The sequence below is a fragment of the Anopheles gambiae genome, chromosome 2 (assembly GCF_943734735.2).
Source record: "Anopheles gambiae chromosome 2, idAnoGambNW_F1_1, whole genome shotgun sequence".
Lineage (NCBI taxonomy): Eukaryota > Metazoa > Arthropoda > Insecta > Diptera > Culicidae > Anopheles > Anopheles gambiae.
The window spans coordinates 4,727,862-4,755,283 of NC_064601.1; the positions used below are offsets into that span (position 1 = coordinate 4,727,862).

Below are 27,422 nucleotides of genomic sequence, written 5' to 3' on the forward strand. Positions count from 1 at the left end.
GGGGGGGGTTGGAGGGGAAGGAGCAGGAGGAAGGGGTTTGTTTTGTTTTCATCCCTATGCGTGTCTGTGTGCGTGCAGTCGGTGCGAGACTCCGTTTACAGGCGTCGATTTCGAAAATAACGGTCGCTTTTTCGAAGATGACGAAAAAATTCAAAAACCGCGGCCAAATTTGAATTTTCGGTGAAACTTTTCAAGCGAACCGTTGACATTGGGCGACCGGTTGGGGGGGCATTTTCACCGGGATGCGGCAGCGACAGATGACGGATGACAGTTACCCGACCGTTGACAGCGAGCTTAGGGTGGCGATACACGAGTCGGCCATCCAGCCCGGTAATCGTGAAGAATTTTAGTGAAAAGTCCCATTTTATTTTGTTTTTGAAGGTTTTTAGAGACATCTGATTTTTTCATATTTGCCGTGACTCTTCTGCTGCTTGGCGAGACAAAACCGAATCGTTTAAGCGCAATTACGTCTCAATTGACGAACTGACCGCGAATATGTCTCTCGTGCACAGGGTCCCTCACCGTGAGTTTGATACCGACGGCAGGCCACAACACGATGTTGTTTACAAAAAGTAGTCAAAGCGGTCGGACACGGACGGCCCGAGCTCCGCATCGTCACTGTCCGGGGACCATTGCAATCGCGTGCATCCGCCGCCCACCTGCACAGGGAAAAAAAGAAAGAGACTGTGTGTGTGTGTGTGAGCCTAGCATACCAGAAAGCAAAGAAAGCGATGTGTGGTGTTTGCTAGTCAGCAAAACAAACGCCGGCGAACCCGTAATGCGCCTACTTGTTTCGCGGAACCGCTAAACGAGGAACCAAAAAAAAAGAAGTTCATTGCACCACGTGCCAGGAGTATCCGTTTCTCTGTGTGTGTGTGTGTGTGTGGTGTGTTGGTGTGACATGGCGGAGCAACTGTGCCCTGTTTTGGGAATTTCTTAGCTCCTTCCTGCCGTGTGCAAGAGTGTCCTGAAAAGGAAAAAAAACACACACACGCGAGCGAATGTCCTTTGTTCGTGATACTGGGAGTGTATTTTCGTCCAATAAGTGATAAGAAGGCGTGTGTGTGTGTGCGACAGACAACTGGAGCGTACAGTGTGCCAGGAGGGGAGGAAACCAGACGTGATGACGGTGGCCAGCTCGCTGGTTTGACCAGCTCTACCAGCGGCTGCTTCTTTGCGGCGCGGTGTTTGTTCGCTTCTTTGTGCCCTCGGCCTGCTTCGATCCGTCGCGGCGTAATTCCGTGCCTCAGTGGCCACGGCCAGTTCGGGCAGTGTGGCGAGTGTGTGTGTGTCGGGAGGCGCTCCCTTAACCCACAGCCATACACACAAACACACAGGCAAGCAGCAAGCGACCGACCCCGTCACCGCAGCCGGTTCACAGAGCGCTTTTTTGTCGAAGCGAACTGGCACGGGGCGCCCAGGGGTGCTGCTGCTGCCGCTGCTTGTCGTTGGTGGCGTGAGAAATCCCATCCCTGAGCGCGCGCGTGTGTCTGAGCGGGAGAGCAGAGCCGAGCCGACCCGTGGCGCGCGCTGTGTGTGAGTCAACAGCGCGTACCGGAGGGGAACGGCCATACCACGGCAGGACGCAGCGGAGAGGAGGGTGTGCCGGGTAGTGGCGGTGGCCTTCGGTTTCGTTCCTCGCGCTTTGAGCCGTTCGCTCGTCGGCTGCGGCGCGCGCTCTCGTCGAGGCCAGCGGCGTCATTGGCCCATCGTCGTTGTCGCGCTGTGGACGGTTTTTCGGTCGGCCCCGTGGTCTCGTCGTCGTCGTCGTCGTTGTGTCGGTCGCGTCCTACACCCTACCCTTGCCGTGCAACCATCCCTCGTCTCCGCAGTGTGTGTGTGGACGGACGACGGTGTGTGGTGTGGTGGTGGTACACGCCTCGCGCGTTTCTCTGTGTGTGCGTCGTCGCGACGCGCTGGTGCCCTCGCGCCGTTTATCTCGCTCACGGGAACGACACGGGGGACGGTGTTTGACGTCGCCCACCCTCTTCGCCTTCTCCTTCGTCGGCCCATCCCCTTTGCCCACTGTTCCGGTGTGCTCCGGGTGTGCGGCTGCTGCTGCTGCTGCTCCGCCATCGTGACGAGGGCAATGGTGGCAAACAGCGTACGACGGGCGGACGAATTATTTATCATCGCCTCCATCGAGCTAGTGTGTGCGAGTGCGTTGCGCGTGTGTCTGTGCCCAGGTCCAGGGATTGCGTGCTTTGGAAGAAGGTTCGGATAAAGCAAACGTCGCGAAAAAAAGAAACAACGGCACCAAGCAGCCAGCATCCTCCGCAGAAACCGGCCGACCGGAGAGAGAGAGAGAGAGAGCGAAAGAGGACATCGAGAACGTTCAGCAAGGTTTGTTGGTTCCATCGGGGCCATCAGTGTGTGTTGATGTAACGCGGGGGTTTTGTGTGGTGCAAGTGAAAGTGAAACTGCCACACACTCTCCGTGGCGGCCTGTCCGCCGTGTGTTCCGTACGTGTGCTACAGTGGTGCTAGAGCGGTAAAGGGAGGTTTCCAACAGTGAACTCAGTTGCGATCGTTTCCATAGTTACCTTTACAGTGTCGTGGTGGTTTGGTACCACGTTTAACAAACACAGACACACATACACACGCAAAGACGCAGAAAACAAAATAGAACGATGGCCGAATCGAAGCAGCTTTCGCTGGCGGAACCGGAACCGCCGTCGCGGCAAGAGAGTGGCAAAGAATCTCCCCGTGCCGAACCGGTCACCTCGCCGATGGACACTGCTACAGAAGACACTGCCGGCAAGGGACGGGACAAGGGGTCCCCTTCCCCTTCGCCAGCCGCCCCGGTGCGATCAGAAGATGCCGACAGTGAAAAAGAAAAAGTAGAAGCAAAAGAAGAAGCTAAAGAAGAAGAAGAAGCAAAAGAAGAAGTGAAAGAAAAAGCAAAAGAAGAAGTTATAGAAGAAGTTATAGAAGAAGAAATGAAAGAAGAAGCAAAAGAAAAAGCAAAAGAAGAAGTGAAAGTAGAAGAAAAAGAAGAAGCAAAAGAAGAAACAAAGGAAAAAGTAAAAGAAAAAGAAGAATCAAAGGTAGACGCAAAAGAAGAAGCATCAACTGAAGATGATTCTACTGCGACGAGTAAACCAGACGAGGAGTCACCAGTAGTGGTGGTGGAGCAGGAAGAAGAAGTTAAAACAGATCCTGCTGTGGAAGCGCCGCCACAGTCCGGAGTGGAATCTTCTGAACCAGTGGCGCCGGAGAAAGAAGTCCCAATCGAGGTGGCGGCGGAGGTGGTGGCTAGCGAGAGAGAAGAAGCGGAAGCGAAGGAAACCGTTGCGCCGGTAACCATGATGAAGACGCAGCAGCCGAACGATGACGTTGCGGAGAGTGCTGTGGAGGGCGAACCAAAGGCAGCAGCAGCAGCAGCAGAAGCAGCCACTGCTGCTGTGGTAGAGCTGGCCGTCGGTGAGAGCAGAAAACGTTCGCAAGGCGACCACAGTAGGCGCAGCAGAAGCAGCAGCAGCGGCAGCAGCAGTACCAGCAGCACCAGCAACGGTGGCAGCAACAGCCTCAGCGAGGAAGCGAGCAGTGGCGGCAGTACGGGCAGCGCTGGCAGCAATAGCAACAGTGATAGCGAGGGAGTCAGTTCGGCGAAAAAGGTGAAATTGGAAACTGTGGTGGAACAACAGGAGCAGCTGGAGGAACCGCCACTGGAGCAGCAACCAAAGATGGTGGACGCAGAGCCAACTGCTGCGGTGGAGGTGGTGCTGGAAGAGAAGAAAGCCTCGGAGTGTGAGAAGAGTTCGGATGAATGTCCTGCAGCGAACGACGGGGATGTAGCAGTGGAGGAGAAATCTTCGCCGGAAGAGAAACCGATGGAGGTGGAGACATCGGAAAGGAAAGATAAGGATGAGGAGAACGCTACCAGGACGGCCTCACCGGCCCCACCTCCTGCCGAACCCGTCGCCATCGAGTGCAAAAGTCCTCCCTGCGCGCAGGAAGAACCAAAGGGTGAGGAAGAAAAGCCCACAGAAACGTTGCTGCTTCCTCCGCCTCCCCCTCCACCGCCTGCCCAACCAGTGACGTCACGAGTGCCGGCCGGGGGGAAGGCAAGCATCGTAGCGCCCGTGCTGGAACGGCCCGATTCGGCCCGCCTCACGGCCGATCTGCAGAGCTGTCAGCGGCAGCTGGCGGAGGTACGCTCCAAGTACGACGTCACACGCAAAGAGCTGCACGCGACCAAGCGCAAGCTGAAGCGCATGTCGGTCCGGTTGGGCAACATGACCACTGGTGGTGGTGGTGGTGGTGGTGGGTCCGCCGCTTCCGGTGGCATTGTGGGCGGCGCCGCCTCCCCGCACGCACTGGCGGGCGGCCCGGCGGACGACGACCGTAACCGGAAGTGGCGCGAGCCGATGATAGTGGCGGCCATGAAGATAAAGAACGCGATGGGCATCCAGGCGTACAAGTCGCTGATCAAGGACGGGGAGCTGCTGCTGCCGAGCCTGCGCACCATCACGCGCTACCTGGAGTCGCTGCGGAAGGCGGGCGGTGGTGCGGCAGCGGCGGCGGCGGTGGCCCTAGCGAGCGCCGGCACCGCGAAACCGAACGCCCCGATGGAGGTGGACGAGCTGCCCGAGGACGAGGAAGACGAGGACGTGGAGGAGGAGGACGACGATGTGGTGGCGGTGCGGGCGGACGGTCTCGTGAACCGGCGGCCGGAACCAACGGGGATGGTGAAGAGGAAGCAGCCGAAGACGAACGGTGTGCCCCGTACGGTCGATCACAACCGGAACGAACAGCGAAGGCATCCGGCGGCGTACCCGGCCGGTGCGGCCCAGCAGCAGCGCCATCATCATCATCATCATGGGCCGGAAGTGCAGGACATCAAGACGGAGCAGGATCCCGTCAGCTTTACCGGTAAGTGGCTGTTGCGATATAAGTTTTGTTGGATTTGGTAGAGTAGTTAAATGATTTTTAATAACTTGCGCTGGTTCAAATGGCACAATTTGCACAGTGCCACAAGATCTGGAGTGACATCTGGTCTCAGAATGATATTATTGTGTTATCTCACGCTCTGGGTTTGGGTTACGCATCGATTCGAACCAATGGTGGCAGATGCTGGACCCGAATGCTCTACTTCAAGACATCCTTGGATTTGCCAGATCTCTCGCCAACGGCAATAAAAGCGTTGTGCAAAAACCTCAAGTCATATCCCCTCCAGTTGCAGTTCTGTTCTGGAGTGGAGTTGACTGTTGGTGACGACGGTTCGAAGAGAAGGGGGTGGTAGTCACGCTGCAAGCAGGCGGTGAACGCGACTGGCAGCAGGAGAGTGTAAAATATTGATTTTCTCAGAACACGACTTCCGAGCGGGGGAGGAATTCTTGACGGTGTGTTGTTGCGTTGTTGGAAAGGGGTCGAGAGGAGGACGACGACGACGTACCTTACAACCGTAGGCGATGGTTGAGTTTATTCTGGATGAAAACTGGTCCATCACGCGAGGCCCATGGTTTGTCGGCTGTGGGATCGTTCTGGAATAGAGCGAATTCCAGCGAAACACGGGTGAGACGACGCTCGGTCTTGGCCGAACATGGGCTGATGTCATGCTCGACTATAGAGGACGTGGACCAGGGCATGGAGCCTTCCCTGCGGAAGTTACCGGGAGGCCCTCCTGGTGGCGTAGTGTTGTATCTGTTTGCGTTGCTGCCCGCCCGGGACATCGAACTCTGCTAATGGAACTGCTATCGACCTGAAGGCATTCTACACACAAAAAAACGGACATCCAGAAGGGATCGCGAATCTTCTTCCCCTCTGGTGCTGTGCCCCCCCCCCTGCTCCGATGAGTGAAGTAAAGGGGGCGGCGGCAATGTCTAGTGCGCTTGGGGCAGATTACCGGCTGTTTGTTCTCGAATCCCCGAAGAGTTCCCCGAACCTGTCAGCTATTTCGAGATGTGCCATGCGGTTCCCATTCCGCCCCCATTAGGGGACAGACACACACACACACACACAAACTGGCATGGCGCAGTGCGCTTGCCCCGTATACCTATTGCTACCTGCCCCGGGGACTGGGGACAACTTCCGCTGGCAACACGGTTGGGCAAAAGGGCTCTTTTTCATCAACCCTCTGATCTCTGGGTGAGCGGGTGGTGGTTGGGTGGAAGTTATCGAGCGGTAGAGCTGCCCGTGCTGTGTGTGTGTGTGTGTGTTTGTGGCAGCCCCGTAGCCGTGTAACTCGGTCATATAATTCCCGTTGGCCTCGCGCCGTTGGGAGAGCTGGACGAGATTGTCCGAAGAGAAGAAGTTTGGCCCCTGAGTTTCGGTCCCCTTTACACTCTGTGTGCCGAGTAGACAGTAAGGGGGGAGGGTGAAAACAGACGCAACGAAAGAGAGAGAGAGAGGGGCCGTTCGAACGCAAGCAGGCGGCGTCTAGTAGCTTGCCCCGTTGTCAAGGGGTTTTGTCCCTCGCGCGCGCACACACGCAGAAGACGGCAGACGAAACGTCAGCGAGGGAAAGGTTTGGGGTGGGGTGGCAGCGTGTTGGCAACACCAACTCGGCCCGCGTAGGACATTGGACGGGTACCGATCGACCGACCCGACCGACCCGACCGGTCGCAGCGTGGGTTTGGCCTTATTTTTTGTTCCTGTCGCTGCTTCTCTGTTCGGTCCACAGTGGCCTGTGCGAGCGAACCGAAGCCCGAAGGTCCATGAAATAGGACGGACGGACGGACGGACGGGTGGGTATCCTGCCAATGGTTGTGAACCTTTTCCCCTCTCGTTTTACCCAACCCTACCCATACTCTGCCACCCGACGACGTGTTCGTTGCCCTGGACATAGCAAGACCCGACCAGCAGCGGCAGCAAAGGCGCAAAGGCAGGCAGCACGCAATGTGTGGTGCGTTTCCATTTCATTCCATTCCGGGCGGGAGCGTTTTTTTTTTTATTAAATCCTCACTCCTTACGGGCCTTTTTCCCCCGTTCCGCCGTTGCTTGGATCACCCCGCCGGCAACGGGATGACGACGAACCCTAACCGATTCGACAACTTTCCTTCCCATTCTGGACCTTTCCGGCTAGTTTTGGGGGAAAGAATTTTGTTTGCTCCCTGTCTCCCCCTTTCCTCATTGCAGAAGGAGGGAGGACCCCCCACAAAACCTTCGAAAACCCGACCCGCTGTGAGTAGTGGATCAGGTTGAGAGGGGAAAGGAGGAGGCGAAATGAGGGAAAAAGGCATCCGTAGGTTTTTGTTCTTTGTGCTGAAAATAATGGTTCGTAGGAGAGAGAGTCATCTATACTGACCAGGCTTCAAGCAGTGAGTGAATGTCCGGAGATGTTGGCACATTCCTCCTCCACACTTTTTTCAAACACTTTTGAAATCTTCAGGAAAATTCCTCAAATACACATCACGTCTTGGAGTATTCAGAGCGGAACAGATATGATGCTGCTAATTGCCATGCTGCTTAATGGTGCAACAAGTTAGCAACCTTTCCGATAAGTCCTTACCTCCTTATGGATAAGTCCTTACATCTGTATCAAATATTGTTTTCCGATTCTGTTCCATTGGACCTGTTCTTAGTAATTCCAGTAAGAACTTGCTGAGAAGCTATTCCCTCAAAGCAGTTCTTGTGCCACACAATTAGAGGACCCAATTGTGCCAAATGGTGAAACTGTTGGCCAAAACAACGCCACTTGCTTGGCATGGGGAAGTCCCTTCCCCTGCCAGCCGTTTTCAATATGGCCAGCCCTTCTCTGGAAGAAGTCACGCTCGGCGCTGCTCTTGTGTGAGTTCATTTTTTCCTCCAGCTTAATTCTCTTCCATTAATTTAACGCGGCGGCGGCTGCTGCTGCTCCCTCGTGCAACGTCGTGTGGTGACGTCGATGTTCGTGCCGTTGCCCATGGCCATCCGCGCCATGGTGTGGTGCGCCATCGCCGTCTGCCTGCCTGCTGGCTTGTAGTTGCTTCTCGCTCATCCTGCCCGTTCTTTGCCGGGGCGCGTTCTGTCTCGCTCTGGGTCCCGTCCTTTCGTTCATTCCCCTAACCCACTGCGGCAGCTAAGGATATCGGTGCAGGCCCTGTTGAAGGCCCCGGTCGTCGACATGCTGTGGTCGACGGCGTTGTCGTCGAGTAAGCTGCAGCCTCTGCACGGTACGCGCTCCCTCGGTCCAAAAACGGTACACTGCTGGCCGCATGCTTGCCTTGCCCCTCGTCTCCTACGTGTTCCCTCGTCCTCTTCGCCATCAGTTCGGGCCGGTTTTTACGCCGTCGCCGTCGTGGTTGGCCACCGAAACCTGGGAGGATGGAAGAGATGATAGCGAGCAACGAAAGGGACTCATCATCTTCCCTCCACTCCACTTTCCTTACCTCCGGTACGGTTCTTTCGCTCTCCCTCTCTCTCGCTCTCATCTCGGCGGAGGATTATGTTACCGATGGAAGTAGAAAGAAACGCACGAAGGAGCATCGTCCCCGGCACACACAAACACAATATAATTTCGCTTCCTTTCCGACCGACCTGGTCTCGAACGCCCTCTCTTTCGCTCCTTTTGCGTGGGCTCCTGTGTGTGTGTGTACCCTTCGTTCCCAGGTCAGCTTTGTGGCAGAGCGCAGCGTTTGGGACAGAGTTTTTGGGCTGCCTGTCCGTCCACACACCGACGTCTTGGGCCTGCCGCTCCCCCACCGTGTACTCTGGTCCCCGAAAAGGAGAAAAAAAGAAGGAGAGGAGGGCCCCTTCTACAGCCATCAACGCGCAAATCTGCACGGAGAGCTTCTTGCCGCTGCTCTGCTGCTGGCCGCAGCCGAGTCAGAGTGTGTCGTGTCCGTTCCGCAGTGCGCCTTTCATCATCCCACCCCGCCGTCCCGGTGTTGTAATTTTTGGGTGTTTTTGGTGGGCTGTGGTGTGGACCTTTTTTGTCGGCTTTGGGTAAAAAAAAACGGAGGCAGCATAAAAGAAGAATGTTTGAGACGACTCCGTTCGAGTTAGAATTTTTGCACTCCGTGGTGGTGTGCGAAAATGTGTGTTGGGTATTGGCAGCCCGAAAAAAGCGTCGGATCCTGTAGTATGTCGGATCGTCCCGGTGTAAGGGACACGCGCGCGGGGTATCGCCGTAGCCCCGTGGTCGAAGTTTTAATGATGTGTCCAAACGCGGGCAGAACCGAATTTCAGGGTTTTGGTGGACAGGCAGGCCTTTGCCGTTACAGGTTGATCCCTGTCCAAACATACACACACATGCATAGAAAAAGGTATATTATTGTATCACACAGATCGAAGATGCCTTCTCATGTGAGAGAGAGGACTCATCGAACAGCACTACACTCGTACGTAATCATACAATCCCTTAGCTACCTTTTTCTGCTGGTCCTATTGCTATACTTTCCAAACAGTTGGTGTAAAAATCACCCATCAAAACATTGGCAGAAGGATGCAGGAATTTAATTTAAATAAGTTATGGCATTTTTAAATTGCGAAAAAGGGCTCCCTCCCCCCCCCCCCCCCCCACATCCAATCCCATGCATTTTGCGAGCAAGATGTTACAGCACAAACATCGAGTGCTCTCTCTATATTTTTTGTGGAGGGGCAAACTTCTCTCTACCGTGCCAAATCCCCGTATCGAATGGTGGTGCGTCAGAATTGTTGGAGCATTTTGTAGCGTTTGTTTTGTGCCTTTTGAAGGAATTTTCCTACATCCTAGCCGTATCTAATTGCGCCATATCATCGATGTAACGCTGGTTGTTCGTCCTGTGTTTGATCGGGCTTTGGAGGTTGCGATGTGGAGGATGTTAGGACTTTTCGTGGGGATGTTGGGAGCTTGTAGGATTGGTTTTTATTTTGTTGATGCTGGCACAGGCTTTTAGGCTACCGAAGAATTACACTGAATTGCAGTGAATTGTTGGGGGCACATAATGTAGCTTGAGTTGGGTTCGTTGCTTATGCTGTCGTTATGGGTGAAAGAATCACCTTCCCTTTTTGTAATTGCGTTTCAACATCTGTTGCATCCAGGGAGATTTGTTAGTGGCGGTGAAAAACCTTTTAGTTAAACGAACTGAATTTAGTTAGAACAAGCGAATTACCTGCATTAGAGATACAAGCTTGAACAGCGCGAATTCAAACAATCATTGAGCATCCATTCGGGTTACAATTGCCAGCATCAATGATTGATTTAGAGCTTTCTCTGGCTAAATTAACACCAACATATCTATATTGCATGTTCCAGTTGTTGGGAAAACTGCATTTAGAGGAAACGTGCAGTGGTTCCGCGAACGTTATATTTTTGATGTGAAAATATCTATTGCGGTTTGGGTGGAGGCCTGTGTGCATTATTGTGCCTTTGTGCGCTTTTGTGCACTTTTTCTGTGCAGTTTCCGTGTGGCAAACAACATTCCACGAAGTGCAGTTTTCTATCGCATTTGTTTATGACGTTTTAATTTCTCTGTGCGTACGCAAACACAGTTTTCCCATTGGCGAAGCGCAGCACTGGAAAAGCGTTGGTTTTTTTTTAAATCATCCCACAAAAGTGTGCGTTATTTTATTTTGCTGATCATTTATCGGATAGGTAAATTTCAAACTCGAATGGTAAAAAAGCGTATGTATGTATGTACCACCACCCACCCACTCACTCCCTTGTATTCTTCCTGCGGTGTAGATTTGCACAAAAATAGTTTCCCGGGCACTGGTGGTTTGGCCATTTTTATCCCCGCTTCACCAGCACTGTGGTGCCTTGGCCCGGTCCCTCGGGGGGTTAAATAATGATCCCCTTTCGTCAGTGGCAATGGCAGCTCTGGCCAACACTACCTCCCTGGCCAGGCACTGCTCTCTCTCTCTTTTTTTCTCTCTGTATGTTCGTAAGCGTTTTTTTGTGTCGTCCGTCCACTCCGGCGAGCTCTTTTCATCAACGGGCCGCCGCCGATCGATGATGGGCGCGGTGAACGCGAGGAGAGAGTAATATGTTGCCCGTTTGCTAGGCGAAAAACTCTGAAATCACGAATATATGAAATGGTGATTCGAACAGGATCAAAAATTTAGCGCACACCACCATCCCGGGGGGGCGCAAACACGCTGTGTTCTGTTCTCTCACACGCAAACCCCCACCCGTTCGCTACACTCCAGGGCCTTTTGTAGGACTCGGGGAGCTTTATATATTTTGCTGCGATCGAACGTAAAAAAACCCCTCGCTACCCAATTTGCGAAATGCAAACTAAACTGCTGTACCCCGAGCCTGTCAGAGGCTCAGAGTTTTTTGTTTGTTCCAATCCTCCCATGTGCATGATGCGTGTGGGTGGGATGATGTGTGGTGCACATCAATAGTAATTCTATTCCATTGATGTTCTTTATTAGTTTTGCGCGTGTATTTTATGGTGCTTTCAGCAATAGCGAGCGCCCCTCAACGCCCCATCCGCCCCTCCGTTGGTGTTGGACATCTCCGCAGTTCGCCATGTCCCGGGATCGTGGAAATTAATGAGAACAGTTCTGATTTATTCAGACTTTTGGAATGCACTTTCTCTCTCTCTGCACATACACACTCCACATCTCCCCTAATGTCCAGGCCCAGCGCTGTCGAGCGCGGGTTTTAGGATAACATTTTATCCCCTCGAAATGCGCCTTCCGGGCGGGGCGAAAAACACTTCAATCCCATCAATATGTGAGCTCGGCGAGAGGACCTCAAATTCCTCCCGGCCCCGTCCGTCCCAATGTGTGCCACTGGTCGCTGGTTATAATTATTCCCATGGACGCGCGATCCCCTCGGAAAGCGTGGGAAATGCTCGCTTTCGGTGGCGCACACGGTGACTCTCCCTTTGGTCTTGTTATCCGGGGGCACACAGTCGGGGTCTGAAATTACATCCATTGGGGGGGGAATGGTTGGTACATTGAGCGGTGTTCGATTATGCATTGAAAAATCCGATCTGATCTGATCCACTCCAACATCACCCGGCTGGAAATTTGGGACTCTCGCTTCTTTTGCAGATAATGCTGTGCGAATGAATACCCGAGCTTTTTCCACGCATTCCTACAGTCGCTAGAAATACATAAATTAATAGAACAAACGGAAAAAACTCGCATATACACACACATTTTAATGAAAGCAATCTGACAATCATATGTGTTGGCTCCCGGCAGCGGCACAGAACCGTGTCTGTGTCCTACATTCGTCGATGGTTTTCGAATTGCGTTGATACATTCACGGGAAATATTCATTTTTAATTGGGAAAAATATGTTCATAATCAATTCGCTTAAAATCATTACAATGTACCTCCATGATTATGGAGAATATTGGCTCCTGCTGTGTTTTTGCTTTTAAACAAAATGACACTGTGCATTCGTGACCAAAGGTGTCCGTTTTAAATTCCGATGCTTGTGGAATGAAGTGTTTTCTTTTTTTGTTTAATTGTGGGCGAAAAGTTTTAGCAATTAAATGGACCGAACCGGACGGACCATCGACACTGAATCCGTCCCCCCCCGACCCCGACTACTGGGTGTGTGGGATGGGAGAGTGTCCCGCTTTTAACTTTATTCGATTTCCATCGGCAATATGTAGTTTTCCATCGGAAAAAAACCCAGCAAAAAACAAAACAAAGTGAACCCCCCGATATCGGCATTTTTCCCACCTTTAGCCCCACCGCTCCCTTTGAAATGGCCCAATATTGTGCGTGTGTGTGTGGATGTGAGGGCTGTTGCCGGGTCACACTGTTTTTTGGGGCGAGGGCACGAGGGGTTCGGTGGCCTCGAAGCATTCCCCGGGTTCGGGATTATATGAGCACGGGCGGCTCCCGAAGCGCCATGGGAGATGGGAACCAGGCTTTGGCGGGGGACGCACCAGCTCGTGGGGGCGTTTTGGATTGTATGTGTGTGTGTGTGTGTGTGTGTGTTAGTGCTGTACCGTCGTCCTTTACCGTCGTTTCGCATCGCCCCCGGAGCGCGAATGGGGAGGACAACAGTGTGGGTGAAGGATGAAGTTAGTCCTGCTGCTGCGGATGCTGTGTGTGCGTGTCCCTTCAGCTCCCTGTTTGCCATGCCACAGGGCCACAGCGAAAACCGTGGCAGCCCATCCCTCTCCTCCCGCTGTCCCGAAAGGTTTTCGGAGGCCATGGAAATGATGGCGGTGTTTGTGTGTGTGTGTTTGTGCGTCAGGCCGGATTTGGGCCGTCGTGCTCTGTGGGCCCCTACCAATAAAATCGGGCCATCGGACCCGACCGCGTGCCCTCGCTGTGGCAGGGTAAACCGTACCGTGTAAGCGTGTGCTTATGTGTGTTTGTGTGGCTGTGGGTGGAAGGTTAACGCACGGCAGGCGGCGGCAGTGGGCTGTGTGTAAGGAAGGGGAGGGAGAAAAGCCACCGCAGAAAATCGATAAAATACCATCGACAAGAGGCGGCAGCGCGCGCTCGGAGGGAAAGGTGAACCTGCTGCTTGTGCCGCCGCTGTGCTACCTCTCGGCCGGGGGAAGTCAGATGCTGTGTGCTGTGGAAATGGAAATGGAGGGAAATGGCAACCCCGGGGATGGAAACGCCCGTAGAGAGCGCCGCCATATTCGCGGCGCAGAGGTTGTGAGGTTTTTGGCGTGATATTTGGAGCCCCTTTCTATGGAGCGTGATGGGAGATGGGTGTCAGGCAAGGAAGGGGGGGGGGGGGGGGACTTGTTATAGGTGGTCCTGAGCCATCGAAGTTCTCGCTCTCTCGCTCCCGCCTGTATTTATCTCCCCGCCGGACACAAAGTTGGCATTGGCGGGACGTTTCTTTTTTCCGTTTTTGACGAGGATTCGGCTGGGCTTTGCATAATTATCCTTGAAATAATGTGATAATTACGCGTAGCCAGAGCGAAGGACACGATCGATGAGAGGGACAACCTGGGCAGCAGGGGTTCTTCCGGTAGCGCTCGGCTGTAAGGAAAATTAGAAGCATTTCGGGGGATAAAGTGCACGAGTGCCGTCAAGTCAATTAAATACTGTAATGAGTAGTCTGCAGCGCGATTGAATTCCTTTGGGAAGTTGACGAAGTGATTAGAACACCGTAACACCAAGATGTATGTATATAAGTACGACAGCAGCAAATGTTGGCATTGTTTTCCCGTTTGGAAGCAAAAAAAACTTCATCCCTTGAAGATGGTGGAGCTGGCACACTCCCACGGCGGCCACCGCCGCCTTCGCTGCTTGGGTTGCTTCGGCTGGGCCCAAAACGCTCCCGCACTTCCGAATAAAAAAGGGGACGGCCATTTTGTTGCCATCCCGGGGACCGACCGGGCCCAGGCACACGCTCTCTCTCTCTCGCTATCGATCGGTTTTCGGTCGTCCGCCGTCCCCCTGGCCACAGAGAAACCCAAGACGGGCAAGAGATCCCTTGGCCCCCTTTTTTTCTTGCTCGAGCTCCTCTCTCCTTTGTTTGTGTGCGTGCGTGCTGTGTTACAGGACGGCCCTGGCGGCGGACACAGCGCGGCAACCCAGGGACCGGTCCCAAAGCCCACGGTCACGACGCAGCATCCAAGGTGTGTGTCTGTGTGTGTGTGTGGGTGCGATGACAAGGAGGGTTTTCTATCCCATGGTGAGTGTTTTTTTTGTGTTCGTTCGTTCGTTCGCTTCGTTTCCAGCACTGTGTTACGGGGCGTGTGGCCAACTTCTCTCTGAGAGGAAGGGAGGAAGGAGCGTGCACTTCCTTTCCTTAGTTCTTCTTCCCCCAAGCTGCCCGAGCTCTTCTTCCCCCCTGCTTTCAGGGATGTGTTTTCGCCGTCCCTGCTTTGTGGGCCCGATTTTTTCCTTCTTCTGATAAATGATGAAGCGAAGGGAAGCGGATTGGGGGAGCGCAGCGCTACCGCCGGGTGTTGGAAAACTTTGTACAAAGGGGACGGCTGCTGCTGCTGCCACAGGGATGATGGGTTGTGCCCCGGTGGCTGTCGGGACGAAGGGGCGAGAGTGAAAGTAGAGATGTGTGTGTGTGTGTGGGGGAAGATTACCTTTTTCGAAGGAAGTGGCAGCGTTGGCGGCGGCGGGTGTGTTTCTTCTCGATGTGAAGGGAAGCGGGTTGTATGGCGCAGGATCCGCGGGCGCACGGCCCTGGCCGGCCAGCCATCCGAGCAAAAAGGTCTGCAAAGAAGGGTCTGGACGTGGCCGGCAGTGTATTGGTATTGGATGGAGGAGGGTTGTGTGGCACTGGCCCAGCAGCCAGCAGCACCTGATGTGGCAGGGATACGCCTGCCCGAGTGTTCGAGAGCGTTGGTTGTCTTCAATACACAAACACAACCATGCAAAAGGTTGGCACAAGGGGTGGCAATGGCCTGGGTGGTGTGCGCTATCCTATCTGTGTCTCGGTCCCTTCTTTTGTGCTCACTCCGGAATGTCTCATACCCGTGCTATATGGCTTCTCATCTCGGGTCGGGGAGAGCCCTTTTTCGGGTCATCCTCTGCTGCTGTCGGGCTTTCGTCCCTTTCGTCCCATCAAGATGGGAATTCGGTGCGAGTATCAATTATAAGACAACGTCCCAGGGCACAAGCAGGGCGATCTGTAGTCCGTTCCAGCTCATTTCACCTTTTTGGTAGTCGAAATATAGTTCTAATACTTGTAATGTGATGAATCTCTCTGGATTAGAATGTTCTAGCAATATGCTCATTAGCAACTTGTAGCTGTTTTTTAAATTGTTTTGGACGATTTTATCCAGTCGTAAGGATCTTCACTACAAAAAAACTGAATCAAAAACTCAAATTTCTTCTTCACAAAAACCAAACCGAAACCTACCACCACTCTCTACCCCAATTCCCCCTCCCCCGGGTGGTGCTGGGGGCATCCAAGCGCACGGGCAGTGGCAGAAGGCAACGTCGGTTACATTTCGGCCATGGCAACTGTGTGTGGCTGCGGCCTCACAGCACTCACTGGCGGGTGTGGCACAGGCGGAAGGGAAGGGGTGGTGATGGTCGGGGTCCCCCTAACCGAAGCGCAACACGGCGCACGGCACGTTGCCACATTTTGCGCGTTGCGTGTATGTTTTCTCTCGCTCGCACGCTTTCGCATCGCGCGTGGCCGCCGGTCTCGCTGTTTCCTTCTGCTTCGACTGTTCGACCGGTCTTGTTGCTGTCGTTGTTGCTGTTGGGCACGGCGAGAGGAGGGACCGACACACACGAGACCGTGGCCGCATTGCCATCTGTCGCGGGTATCGCGGTGCACACAACCCCCGGCCACACAGAGAGCACACGGGACGACGGGGCAGGAAGCGCGCTAACCGATGCCGTGAGCTTGGATGTATGTGTGCCCTCCTGTTTGTGTCTGTGTGTGTGCGGGATGTAGGAAGGTGGAAGAGTAAGAGCAGAGAGTGTGGTGGTGAAATACAGCCACACACAACCAACCGTAGCAGCAGCAGCAGCAAGTGTGGGAAGCTTGGGAAGGAACAGTACCCACCCTATCCGCGCGCACGGCCATCTTGGTTTGGTGTGGCCGTGTGGCCCTGAAGAAGAGGCGACCACCGGTTCGCGAGAGAGAGAAAGAGAGAGAGAGAGGAGGTGTGTGTTGCGGTGCCAGCGTTTGGGTCCTCTCGTCCATCATCTGTGCACGGGCTGTGGCTGGCCTGACGACTCCCGATCCGTTGCCTTGCAGCGAAAAATGTCGATCAACGCTCCACATCCGTTCGCTCCAGTGTGCTTTACTGCATGCTGTGCGTGTGTGTGGAGGATCTACCGAATGATCCTCGCATGATCGCAGTACAGTAAGGTACATGGGCAAATGTCCTTTTTGCTGTGAAACCGCTCCAGAATCAAAGAAAAAGCTCTTCTTTTCTCCCAAAATCTTTTTGGGGCTCGTGTTCTCATCTGCATCATGTTACACGAACGGGGATTGTGTGTCTTCATTTGAAAGACGCACGGAAAGGCAAGACGAAGAACCATTCCACCTAACAAGTGAACCTTAACCACATACACACATCCATAGAGCTCCGGGTGACAATAAGAAGGATCGAATCATTAATGACATTAATGTATTTGTGCAATGTGTATCGTTGGTGTTAATGCTAATAGAGCGAAGTGGGGGTGGGGTGGAGATGCTGTCAATTTATTTCATGATGCACCACCACATGATGATGCACCCTGGAACTCTCCCCCAGATGAGAGGGAAAGGGGCGCTTATTTAGGGAAGCTGCTGCTCTGGTCCTAGCCATAAATGGTGATGATCCCAGTTATTATGGTGATAATATTTCAAACCGAATGATGATGACGATGATGACCGATGATGATGTTGTGTGCAGTATTGTTCATTAAAAACCAATACCAGTTTGGGGAAATTTAAGCGAACCCTGGGATGGAGGTGTGTTTGTGAGGGTGCGGAAAAAGCGTACATAGAATTCATATTGCTCTTCCAGGGGGAGCAGGAAAGGAGGAAGTGTGGAGGCTTTGGGGTCACATAAACCACCCACCGGCAATCCAGCCACTACACGCACACACACACACACTGATCCACCCAATCCACCACCCACAGGGGAACACAGGTGGTAGTACATAGGGAAATGCGTCCTTTCTTCCCATTCTCCTCCACTCCGCTTAGGCTTATATGGGAGAGGCAATGGGACGCGAAGGGGGGTTGGGAAGGGATGGGTCATCATCCCTCAGCATCCATCTCCCGTCATTCCGCACACACACACACACACACATTGCCTGTTAAATATGGTGCACGCGAAAAGGTGGAATTTGAAATTTGATTGCTTATTTGTATTTGCCAACCGATTGCCCATTTGCGTGTGTGCACTCTTATGTGTGTGTGTGTAGGTGTGTCGGTACAATTGGAAATATACAAATTATTGAGTGGTGGTGGTGGGTGGAGCTCGCTCTTGCGCGGCCTAGTGTGGATGATGGGTGAAATGGAGAAAGGATTTTTTTTAAAATTTCTCTTCTGTTTCCGGGCTTCCAGTAGCAGTAGCAAGAGAGCAGGGGGTGGTTGGTTGGTTGGACGGACCCGGGAGTGGGTTATATGACCGATATCTTGATTTGGGTGTGTGTGTAGGTACAGGTGGACACTTGCATACATACATTATATCAACACATTCATGCCTAAATGCGTGTGCATCGTGCAAGGGGCCAATGACGACCCACCCAATGCTCTTGTGGATGATGGCGTGACGGGGAGCGGGTTAATTGAATGCAACCGGCTTTGTGCTGTCCCGTTCTTTGGGGGAGGCCCGGAGGAAACCTGTGCCTCTGTTGGTGTGTATGCGTGTGTGTGTGTGTGTGTGTGTGTGGGTTCGATTAATTTGTTCTTTAGTGGAATAGGAAGCTGCTAGTAAACGTTCAGCATCACCTAACAGCTCTTCTAACCGTATCATCGGCATTATTGGGCTCTCAATGTTCTCTTTGTACGTTTTACACCCTGCGATAGCAAAGATAACGAAAGTAAAAAGAGAGTAAAGGACATTGCTGGACAAATAAACATGGTATAGTTGATTACTTCTTCTGCTACCCTAATTGATCGCAACGATTCTCTGTTTAGTCGCGGTTTGTCTTTTCGCTCCTGTTTCTCGCGTTCTGCTTCGCATCGTTTCGGGATATTAATATCGCTTTGTTTATTTATCTATGCACTGAAGTGAAGGGTGATGAAATGTAGGAAAAACATCTTCATGCGTTTCCTTCAGTCTCTTCCACATCCATCCACTCTGTTGTTCTCGATAGCTCTGTGTTCTGGTTAGGCATGTAGGAGATGTTTTGTTTTGTAGGGCAATTAGTGCCTTCAAACGATCGAACATTGGTTGTACTGCTGCTTTGTCGTCGTGACGGCAGCAATTTGTGAACTCTTGGTGACGTTTATGAGCAAAGGTTTGAGGATGGTTATTGTGCAATTTGTCTCCCGCTCGCGTCACATTTCACGTTTTTGTTCCCCCCCATTTGTGGGTACATTGAAAGAAGCGGAATAAGGCGTAAAGATTGTGACGTCTTCGTTGTGTAGTCACGATTAGGCATTCTCGTGGGAGTTGTACTGGATTGGATTGTCACGATTTTGTTGGAGGACCGATCATATTCTCAGGGTTTTGTGTGGAGCCGCCAGAGATTTTTCGTCCCAGAGGTGTTGAAACGTCAACATTTAGAGGCATGTGTCAGTCGAGATGTGTACTCCACAATGAAGTTCCAAATTTTGGTCGCAGTTTGTACAAATCTCATCTGGCTGCGGGTTTTGTTAGTTTGTGATTCTTCCCCAGACGATGATGATGATGATGATGTTGTCGCGATCTGGTCCACAGGGCATGGGGCGACAGCGTGGTGTTCACGTACAAACCGCGTGGAAACTGTGGCCAGAGCAAACCGTAAAAGCTCTCCCGCATGTGTTTGGCCCCAGCCCGCATGGCCCTGATCGTGGCCCTGTGTGTGTGTCTGCAGCAGTGTTGTTGCTTTGTGTGCATGTGGCGTAGCGGAGAAGGTGGCCACATATGCTCGAACACGCCACCGAACGCACACTCGCACCGACCCGCGAGCCTCTCCCCCTGCAGCAGGCGCAGTCTGTGTGAACACCGTGTGGCTGTCAGCTGCTTCCCGACATTACTCCAGACATTAAGCGACGGCCCGCAGCTGGCCTTTTTTTTGTGTCGAGCCGTTGCTGTTGTGAAGGACTTTGCGGTGGCCAACCCGCCTTTTAGTGCGGCAGCTTGTCATCGATTGGGTAAGGTCGGCATCTCCACCCTGGGGGGGGGGGACGACCGACCGGCCCCGGTGATGTGGGCTCTTTTTATGCTCGAGGCCACTGTGCTCGGTTGTGTGCTGCGAGAGAGAGAGAGAGAGAATGAGCTGTCCCCGCTCGATCAGCGATCACCGGAGGAAGAGGTGTGGAATTGGCCGCACGGTGGCACGGTCGGCTCATGTGTCTCGCTCTCGCGCATGCGGGACACACCCGATCGCGTGTGTGTGTGTGTATGGTGTTGCTAACGTTGCGCACCCCGAAAGCGCGCGCCGCCGCCGCCCGTATTACGTGCGTTGTTGGGCGCTGGCCGGCCGGTCGACCGATGGCGACGACGATTACAAATGGGGCTTGCCGCGTCCGTCCGGTGCCAGTTTGGTTGGTGGGAAGAATTAGTGGGAGAGGTTTGGGAACATGGTGCCGCGCTCCGTGTGTGTGTGTTTTTTTAAATGCTCCAGCCCCAACGGCCGGTTTTCGGTTGAGTTGCGCCTCAGAACGCTTCTGTATTATAGCGCGCAGCACGCGCGCACCTCTCGCCTCAACACAAACACACACAACTGCGCCGAGAGAGCAGCAGCAGCACGCACGTGAAAGAAGGAGTCAATCCTCGAGACACCCTCCCCCCTCTTTCCCCGCACAGGTCCAAATGAGAGATGATGTCGCCCCTGCCCGTGTGCGCTGCGCGCCGCTCTGTGTGGTACGTTTTGTGGCCGCAAACGGAACGCTTCTCGCTTCACTTCACTTCCGCGCGGCAATCGTTCGCTTCCCTATCCTCCACTACTTCCTCGGGCTTGTGTGGCTGTGTGTTCTCACTGTGTGTGTGTCTGTGGATGAGTTGTCCGCGCTGGTCCGACGGGGGGCGTCCGACGCGCTGAATGCTGACGCAGCTGCCGCGCTGCGTATGGTTTCTTTTCTTTTTTTTTTTGGTTCGTTGTTGTGTCTCCCTTTCCGTCGTCCATCGATCCGCCGCGCCATGCCCTTCACAGCTCGCGCGCGCACCAGATCCGATCGTTTTGCTTGCTCTCTCTCTCTCTGTCTCTCGCACCGACACACACACACAGCTTGTATTTAAGTTGGCTCGCTCACGCACTCGTGATCGGTACCGCTGGTCGGTGGATCGTCGGCCGGTCGGTCAGTTGGTCGGTCCCCCGAGCCTCGCGTGTCCTCTTCTTGCCCCCGCCTGCGCGTCGAAGATTCTTTGCCCGACGGCGGCAAGTGAGTGTGTTCGTTCGTTCTCCTGTGTGCGCTCGCTCGCATCCGGTATGTGGCGGCGAGGCAGCAGGCCCTGGTGGTCTCTGTGTGACCGTTCGGGGGTAAGGGAGGAGGGGCTGGATGAAGATGCCCGTGTACAGCACAGGGTGGTAGGAGGGGGGGAGTGGAAAGGTTGTGTGTGGCTTTCGTGGTCGTCGGGTGTTATGGCCTTTGCCGGCAGCAACTGTGCTGCCGCCGCCGCGTGCTCGCGATACCTGTGTGTACCAAGGGAGGAGGAGGAGGAGGAGTAGGAAGGCACCTTCCCGGTGAGGGGATGGATAGGGTGGTATCGGGGCGAACGCGTGTGGCGGTTTGCCATGGTCACACACAGGCACCTGACTGGTTTTTCGGGGGGAGTATTTTGTGGCTCTGCTGTTTCTGCGAGAATAAAAAAAATGCGATCGTGCGCGCGCCCATACCGTTTTTTTTTGTTTAATTTGGTGCGAAGCGCTCGAGGTGCCACGGGGACGCGATATTTTATAACAGGGGCCTTTGGTGTGTAAAAATTATCTTTGTCCTCCCGAGAGAAGCAGCGTGAACATTCAATTCGAGAGTTACTAACTACGGTTTCCAAGATGTTTCTTAATGGAATCCTTTGGAATAGCGGTACCTTCAGGATTGCCAAACCATCCTATCTCCATGTGTAAGGATCCGTGATGGTGGTGATGTAAAGCCTCGAAGTAAATGCTACTGGAATGATTTGGACTGGAAAGACTCGGAACGAAAGCAGGAAGGACAATCTCCACGAACGAACGAAACCACCAAACGACCCATTCCCAGTAATATCATTTGGACAGAGGGCAAAAGAAAGCTCTAACCAAAAAACTCGCGGTTGCCGCCGCCGTCCCCAATTCCAATGCCGTCACGGTCGCCGGCTTTGTCGTGGATGTGGCAAATTCTGCAAACCCCGCAACCAACACGTAACGTCTGTCGTGGTGGTGTTGGTGGTGATGCTATTTTTAGTGTGCGGCTCTCGACCTGTCACTTTTGTGCATTTTGTGGGCACCCCGGACGACGACGACGACCACGTTTGGCCACGTCGACGGCAGCGCAAACCCGTTTTCGTCGATCGTCTCGTCCACGGGAGGTTGGGATCAACAAGAACAGCAAATTTTGTTAAATTTGTGGCAACAAAAGTGGGCCGAAGGAGAGAGAAAAACGGTCACGCGGGGGGGACCTGCCGCCGCCATTCGGATCAAGAAGTCCAGCGAGAGACAATCATGCATCAAATGGTCACTGTAGAAGTGGTTAGGTCATTACCGTACGTCGTATCCTCCCCGGCCTTTTGCCGCGAAAGGTCCTGACCTTGCCGGAAACGATCGATGTAGAGGCTCCGTGGAGCGCTCATGGGAGAGCTGCCAGCAGAATCAGTATTGCGTCAGTGAGGAGACGGTGTCTTTAGGGTCCGAGAGAACTGTCCGAGCCCGCGATCGGCGGGTGGCCTTTTTGGGGCTGGAAAGCCCAGACGTCCACCTTGGGTGGGGAAGAATTATAGCGGCGAGCGAGCTCCATTTCTTGACCCCCAACAATGTTGTGGTGGTGTGTGGGACCACTCTTGAGCAAGCAAGCAGGCTCGGCGGTGCACCGGAAGACTGTCAAGGTTGGCAGCGAAGCGGATTTCTCTTTCCGTGGCGAGGCTAATGACGCTTGGGAGAGCAATTTGTGAGCACACGGTTATCGTGGTGACTGGTCGGCGTAGCGCGCACAGGGCCCCTATCGGTTAGGCGTGTTGCGTGTTGGATGGGTGTCGCTGAGTTTAGCAATGTTATCATAAGTTGCGGTTCAAATAAAACTCCCGTTCGGCAAGATGATGCTTATCTGCCTGTGGTCGCTTGGGAGGACTGTGGGGCCCTGGGGGACGACTGTCCCCTCCAGACTTTGGAGGGGGGATGGGGTTTGGCGTGAGAGGGAGCGAGTCGTGTGGTGGACAACGTGTTACACGCCGCTGGATGGTGGTCACTACACGGCTAATCAATGTTGGACTTGTCCAATCCCATCGTAGCGTGTAGCGCGAGAGATGCTTGAAGCTTTGGATAGGATGTTTTTGTAAAAATAAATCATAAACCACCACTTGGAGGAATATAATTCGATTGTGTGTGCAAGGGGAAGTGAAAACAGACGCAAAACCAATCAAATGAGGTAGCTAAGCGAGGGCGAAAACGGTTGTGTGTCGTCGTGGTCGTCGTCGTTGTCGTCGTGGCCACAGAGGGACCGCCGACCGCGAGCGAGTCGCTGGGTTTTCTTATCGCGCCTCGCACCAACTTTGCACCACCATACCGTTGTGTCGTTTCGGTCTGGGGAGTGCGGGTGCGGGTGCGGTGTGTACGTGATTACATCACCAACCGTCACCGCCGGCGATGACCGCGGCCCGTCGACGAAATGCCCTTCACTCGCGCACGGCAGGCCGACCCACGGCTCACCACCACACCATACCCATGCTGTTGGTGGCGACCACGCGCACGGCGCCCAGCAACCCGAAAGCGCGACCCCGATGACGACGACGACAACGACGACGATCACTACTAGCCAGCCTCGACCGATGGCGTCGTAAGGCAGGCAACGACCAATGCAGCACTGCCCCGCGTGAGAATGTGCGTGTCTTTTTGTGGCTGCTTTTTTGGGGGACATGATGCTTCTCGAACCCCCCCATAACAACATCCCGCGCCTTTGAATTATATTCGCCCGACCGATCGACCGATCGACCGACCCAAGGGGTCCGGGGCTCCAAATGGTCGGTTTCAATTTTGGGCCCCCAATAATGTGTCTTGGTGTGGTGTGGTGGTGGAGCCATACGATACGATTTTGCGTTGATTGGCGGCGTTCGATATTGCTAAACGGTGCTGGATGTGGCTATAGGAGAGGAGAGGAAAAAGAATAAAGCGAAGATCACGACGAACAGTGTGACAGCGATATTTCGAGCTGAGCGAAAGGCGAGGCGATCTTCTTCTCGAGTTTGTGTTTTGTGTCCCAGAAATTACGGATGGGAGCGGAAGGGGGTAGGTGTAGCACCTTCTGTGGCAACTGCTGGCGGTGGACACTTCTGTCGGTGGCTATCAAACCGGCAAACACACTCACATGTACAGCTTCGCTCCCCAATCGCGTGCGCTTCGTATGCAAATCCTCCCCAATGTGGTGTGGCGCGCCGAGAGGATACAAGGCGAATATTTATTTCATGTAACCGGTTTTGCCCTGCGGTAACAGGGGAAGAAAACGGACCAAGAACATGGCACCTTTGACGTATTAAAGGCCTTACCCCTCCCCCTCCCGTGTTGATCGTGCTGATAAGTGTGGCAAATATGTTTAAAATTGTATTAAAAATCGATAAGCACTCGAGAGAAACATGGTTGGAATGTTGTTCGATCGAAAATCATTAGCTATTGGTTGGTTATGTGGGTTTTTGTTGCGAATGTGTGTTTCACCGATCTGCGTTATCTTTTTTCCTATGAATTCAAATGTGACTTAATCACACACTGCAAGCAATGCAACGATTAGACATAAGCTCTGTGCTCTGCGAGAACGAATCATTAGCAATAAACTCTTTTACTAATTTCCATTTACTGTATCTTTTTTAGCATCGCCCGATATTAACTACTACCAGCACAATGCGGACGAGGATGAGGACGAGGATGAGGACGGATACCGAGATCCAACCTCTCTGCTGGAAGGGTGCCGATACGAGGATGTCAGTGGTATGCAGCTGAACGGAGAGGACGGCACCGGCTACCATTACGCTCAGCAAGGGCAGCAGCAGCAGCAGCAGCAAACCCTGTCCCAGGCACAGATCGAGTTCCTAAAGTCGATGGTCGGCTTCCGGAAGAAGTGGACCCCGTACGAGCTGCGCACGTGCAACGACATTCGGCGCATCATCGGCAGCCGGGAGTACGAATCGCTGCGCCGCAAGGACGGTATGCCGCTGCCGAGCGTGAAGACGCTGCGCAAGTATCGCCAGGCCGCCCAGCTACCGGACACGGTCGACGTGATGGGCCGAAAGCGCAAGCACAACGAGCTGGAGGACTCGCCCACCAATCAGTCGCGTACCGTGTCGCGCCACAGCGCAGGTGGCGAGTCCGGGTCCGCTGACCATGGGGAGAATGGGTCGGGGGTACTGTTTCCGTTCGGCAACGACATCGACAAGGAGCAGCTGAAACCGGAACAGGATCCGGATGGTGGCCATTTCGATGTGAGCCTGCTGACGATACCGCAGATAAACTTCCTGCAGACGCTGACGATGAACACGAAGGGTTTCTCCGATTACGAGCTGCAGCGTTCGCTCGAGCTGAAGAACGAGCTCGGCAGTGGCAACTATGAAACGCTGCGCAAGCAGGAGTTCCTGAACATTCCGACGCTGGCCATGCTGACGCGCTACGAGCAGGACAATGGCCTGGAAGATCTGTCGCGGCTGGTGAACGGCCGGCGAACAGCGGGTGGTAGCGGTGGGAGCGATCGAAAGCGGCGCAAGGAAGCGGAGGCAGCACTGGAGCTAGCCCGCGATCAGGAGGAGCAGCGCAATAGAGAGATCGAGGAGCAGCGGGCCCGCGAACAGCAGCAGCAGCAGGAGCAGGAGCAGGAGCAGCAGCGACAGCTCGAGCTGTACAACCGGCTGACGCAGGCGGATCCGTCGCGCCACCCACTGTTCGACAGTATCGCGGGCGACGCCTCACCGACGGACGGTGCCGATCCGGCGGCGGCGGCCGCTGCGATTGCTGCTGCCATGGCGGCGGCAGCCGCGGCCGGGCTGCATCCTTCCCAGCTGGAGCACCTGAATGGTGGTGTCGGTGGTGGTGGTGGGACGGTGGGCGGCGAGGATTCGTCGCTGAGCATGTTCGAGCACCACTCGATCTTCGACAAGGACACGCCGATGTTTGACATGACCAAGCTGTCCCCGGCACACGTCGAGTTTCTGAACACGCTGCCCGAGAACCCGAAGCGTTGGACGCAGGAGATGATCAACTCGGCGCTGGACATCAAGAACGAGATCGGCACGCGCGACTACGAAATCTTGCGCCGGCAGGGCATCCCGCTGCCGGCCGCCCGCACGCTGCGACGGCACAAGGACATCCGCAACAAGGCCGACCGGGCGATGAGTGAAACGGGCGAAATCTTGCCAGCCAGTGGTCCCGTGACGACGCCGGCCGGTGTTGTGGGCGGAAGTGGTTAAACGAGGCGATGCCGCTGGTTTGGTGTCAGTCTTTTCCAGAATTCTTGCTACCGTGCGTCCCGTTGTTGCGGAAGTTTGAAATGTACCTGTGCCAGATATTGTTTTTTTGTTTAGATTGCATCGAATAGCGAAGGATAAGAGTAGAATAGCGTTTGTGCGCTGTCCCCCCGAAGTCGAGGCACAAGGGCGCTGTGGAAGAAAACTGAAGCAGTGGAGCGATGGGTGGGAAGTTGGTGCATTAAGAGCCATGTGCAGCGGGAGCACCAGTTCTTGTTGTGATCGTTTTCTCCTGGTGGATTTGTCACAGAATATAAGCTATAGCATATCAGTAAGAGAGTAGTAGTAAGTAGTCAGCAGAAGAAGTGAGAGCGGCATTTCTTTTGTCTCCCCGTGATTAATTTTACTTAAACTTTCAATTCCTAGCCCAGATACACGTACGGAAAAAGAATAATTGTGTCAATAACTGTGTCGCGAAGGTCACAGAGCTAGCAATAAGAGGGGGGGGGGGAGTTTTGTTTCCCCCAATGTTTTTACCAAGTACTTGACTAGATCTGGAAACGTGATTTATAGAAGAATGCACCAAAAACATGGTTTAAACGAACAAACAGGAATGGACAGCAATGTGTGTATGTGTGTACCAATTAACGAAAGCCTGTACATAGTTAGGGAACTCTATGGTCTAGATGTTTAAAAAGCACATGTAAGGGATGTGGATCTGTGTATCTTACGGTGTAGTTCCAGGGCAGTTACGAAGATCGTGAAGATGCAAACGAAATAGTTTAACGAGCATGTTATTACTGGTAAGCAAGCTAATTCTTACGATGCCAACCCTTGTCCGTGTTCGATGGATGGTGATGGTGGCCGCGCGATAAGTGCACCCAACCAGCCAGACAACTAACGTGTATGGAATTTTAACTCTCGGTGTGTTTCAAATCCCAGATGATGTGTATGTCGTGACAGAGTGTGTAAATATTGGTGTATTCTGCTGTAGTAGCTGATAATCAACTATTTTTCCTGAAATTATTACTCGGATAGCAAACGAATCGATGGAATGATGAATTTACCTTTTGAGGTGTGTCGCAAAAGTAATGTTACAAAATAAAACCCCGAACGATGGCGAAGGTTCGTGCGAATCTGCTAAAATGATGATACGTGTGCATAACTCTCCTGTATAGCTTTAGTGAAAGAGACATCCGAAATGATGTAGCTTTCTTTCGCTCTGCGTCTAGGTTCGAGTTTTTTTTGTCGGTAATTTCGGATTGTAAGGCCAAGAGGTGTCCCTGAAGCAGTATTTGTTTCGATCCAATCGGTGGCTGGGGTTAGATAATCAGTTGGATTGTAATACCGTAACGAATTACAATTTTGAATTTAAATTTAACGGAAATAACGATAGTAGCGCCATCTACATGCGAAATGTTGAATGTGACAGCTCCTACTTGTATGC

At 53.4% G+C, this 27,422-nt stretch overlaps 1 protein-coding gene across 1 annotated transcript; it reads left to right on the forward strand.

The window, feature by feature from the left end:
• Positions 1–528: 528 nt before the first annotated feature.
• Positions 529–27,124, forward strand: LOC11175861 (uncharacterized). The gene is made up of 2 exons (XM_061663548.1): positions 529–4,874; positions 24,393–27,124. Exons 1-2 carry the CDS (start codon positions 2,630–2,632, stop codon positions 25,976–25,978), a joined length of 3,831 nt encoding a protein of 1,276 aa, XP_061519532.1. The 5' UTR covers positions 529–2,629; the 3' UTR covers positions 25,979–27,124.
• The last annotated feature ends 298 nt before the right edge of the window (positions 27,125–27,422 follow it).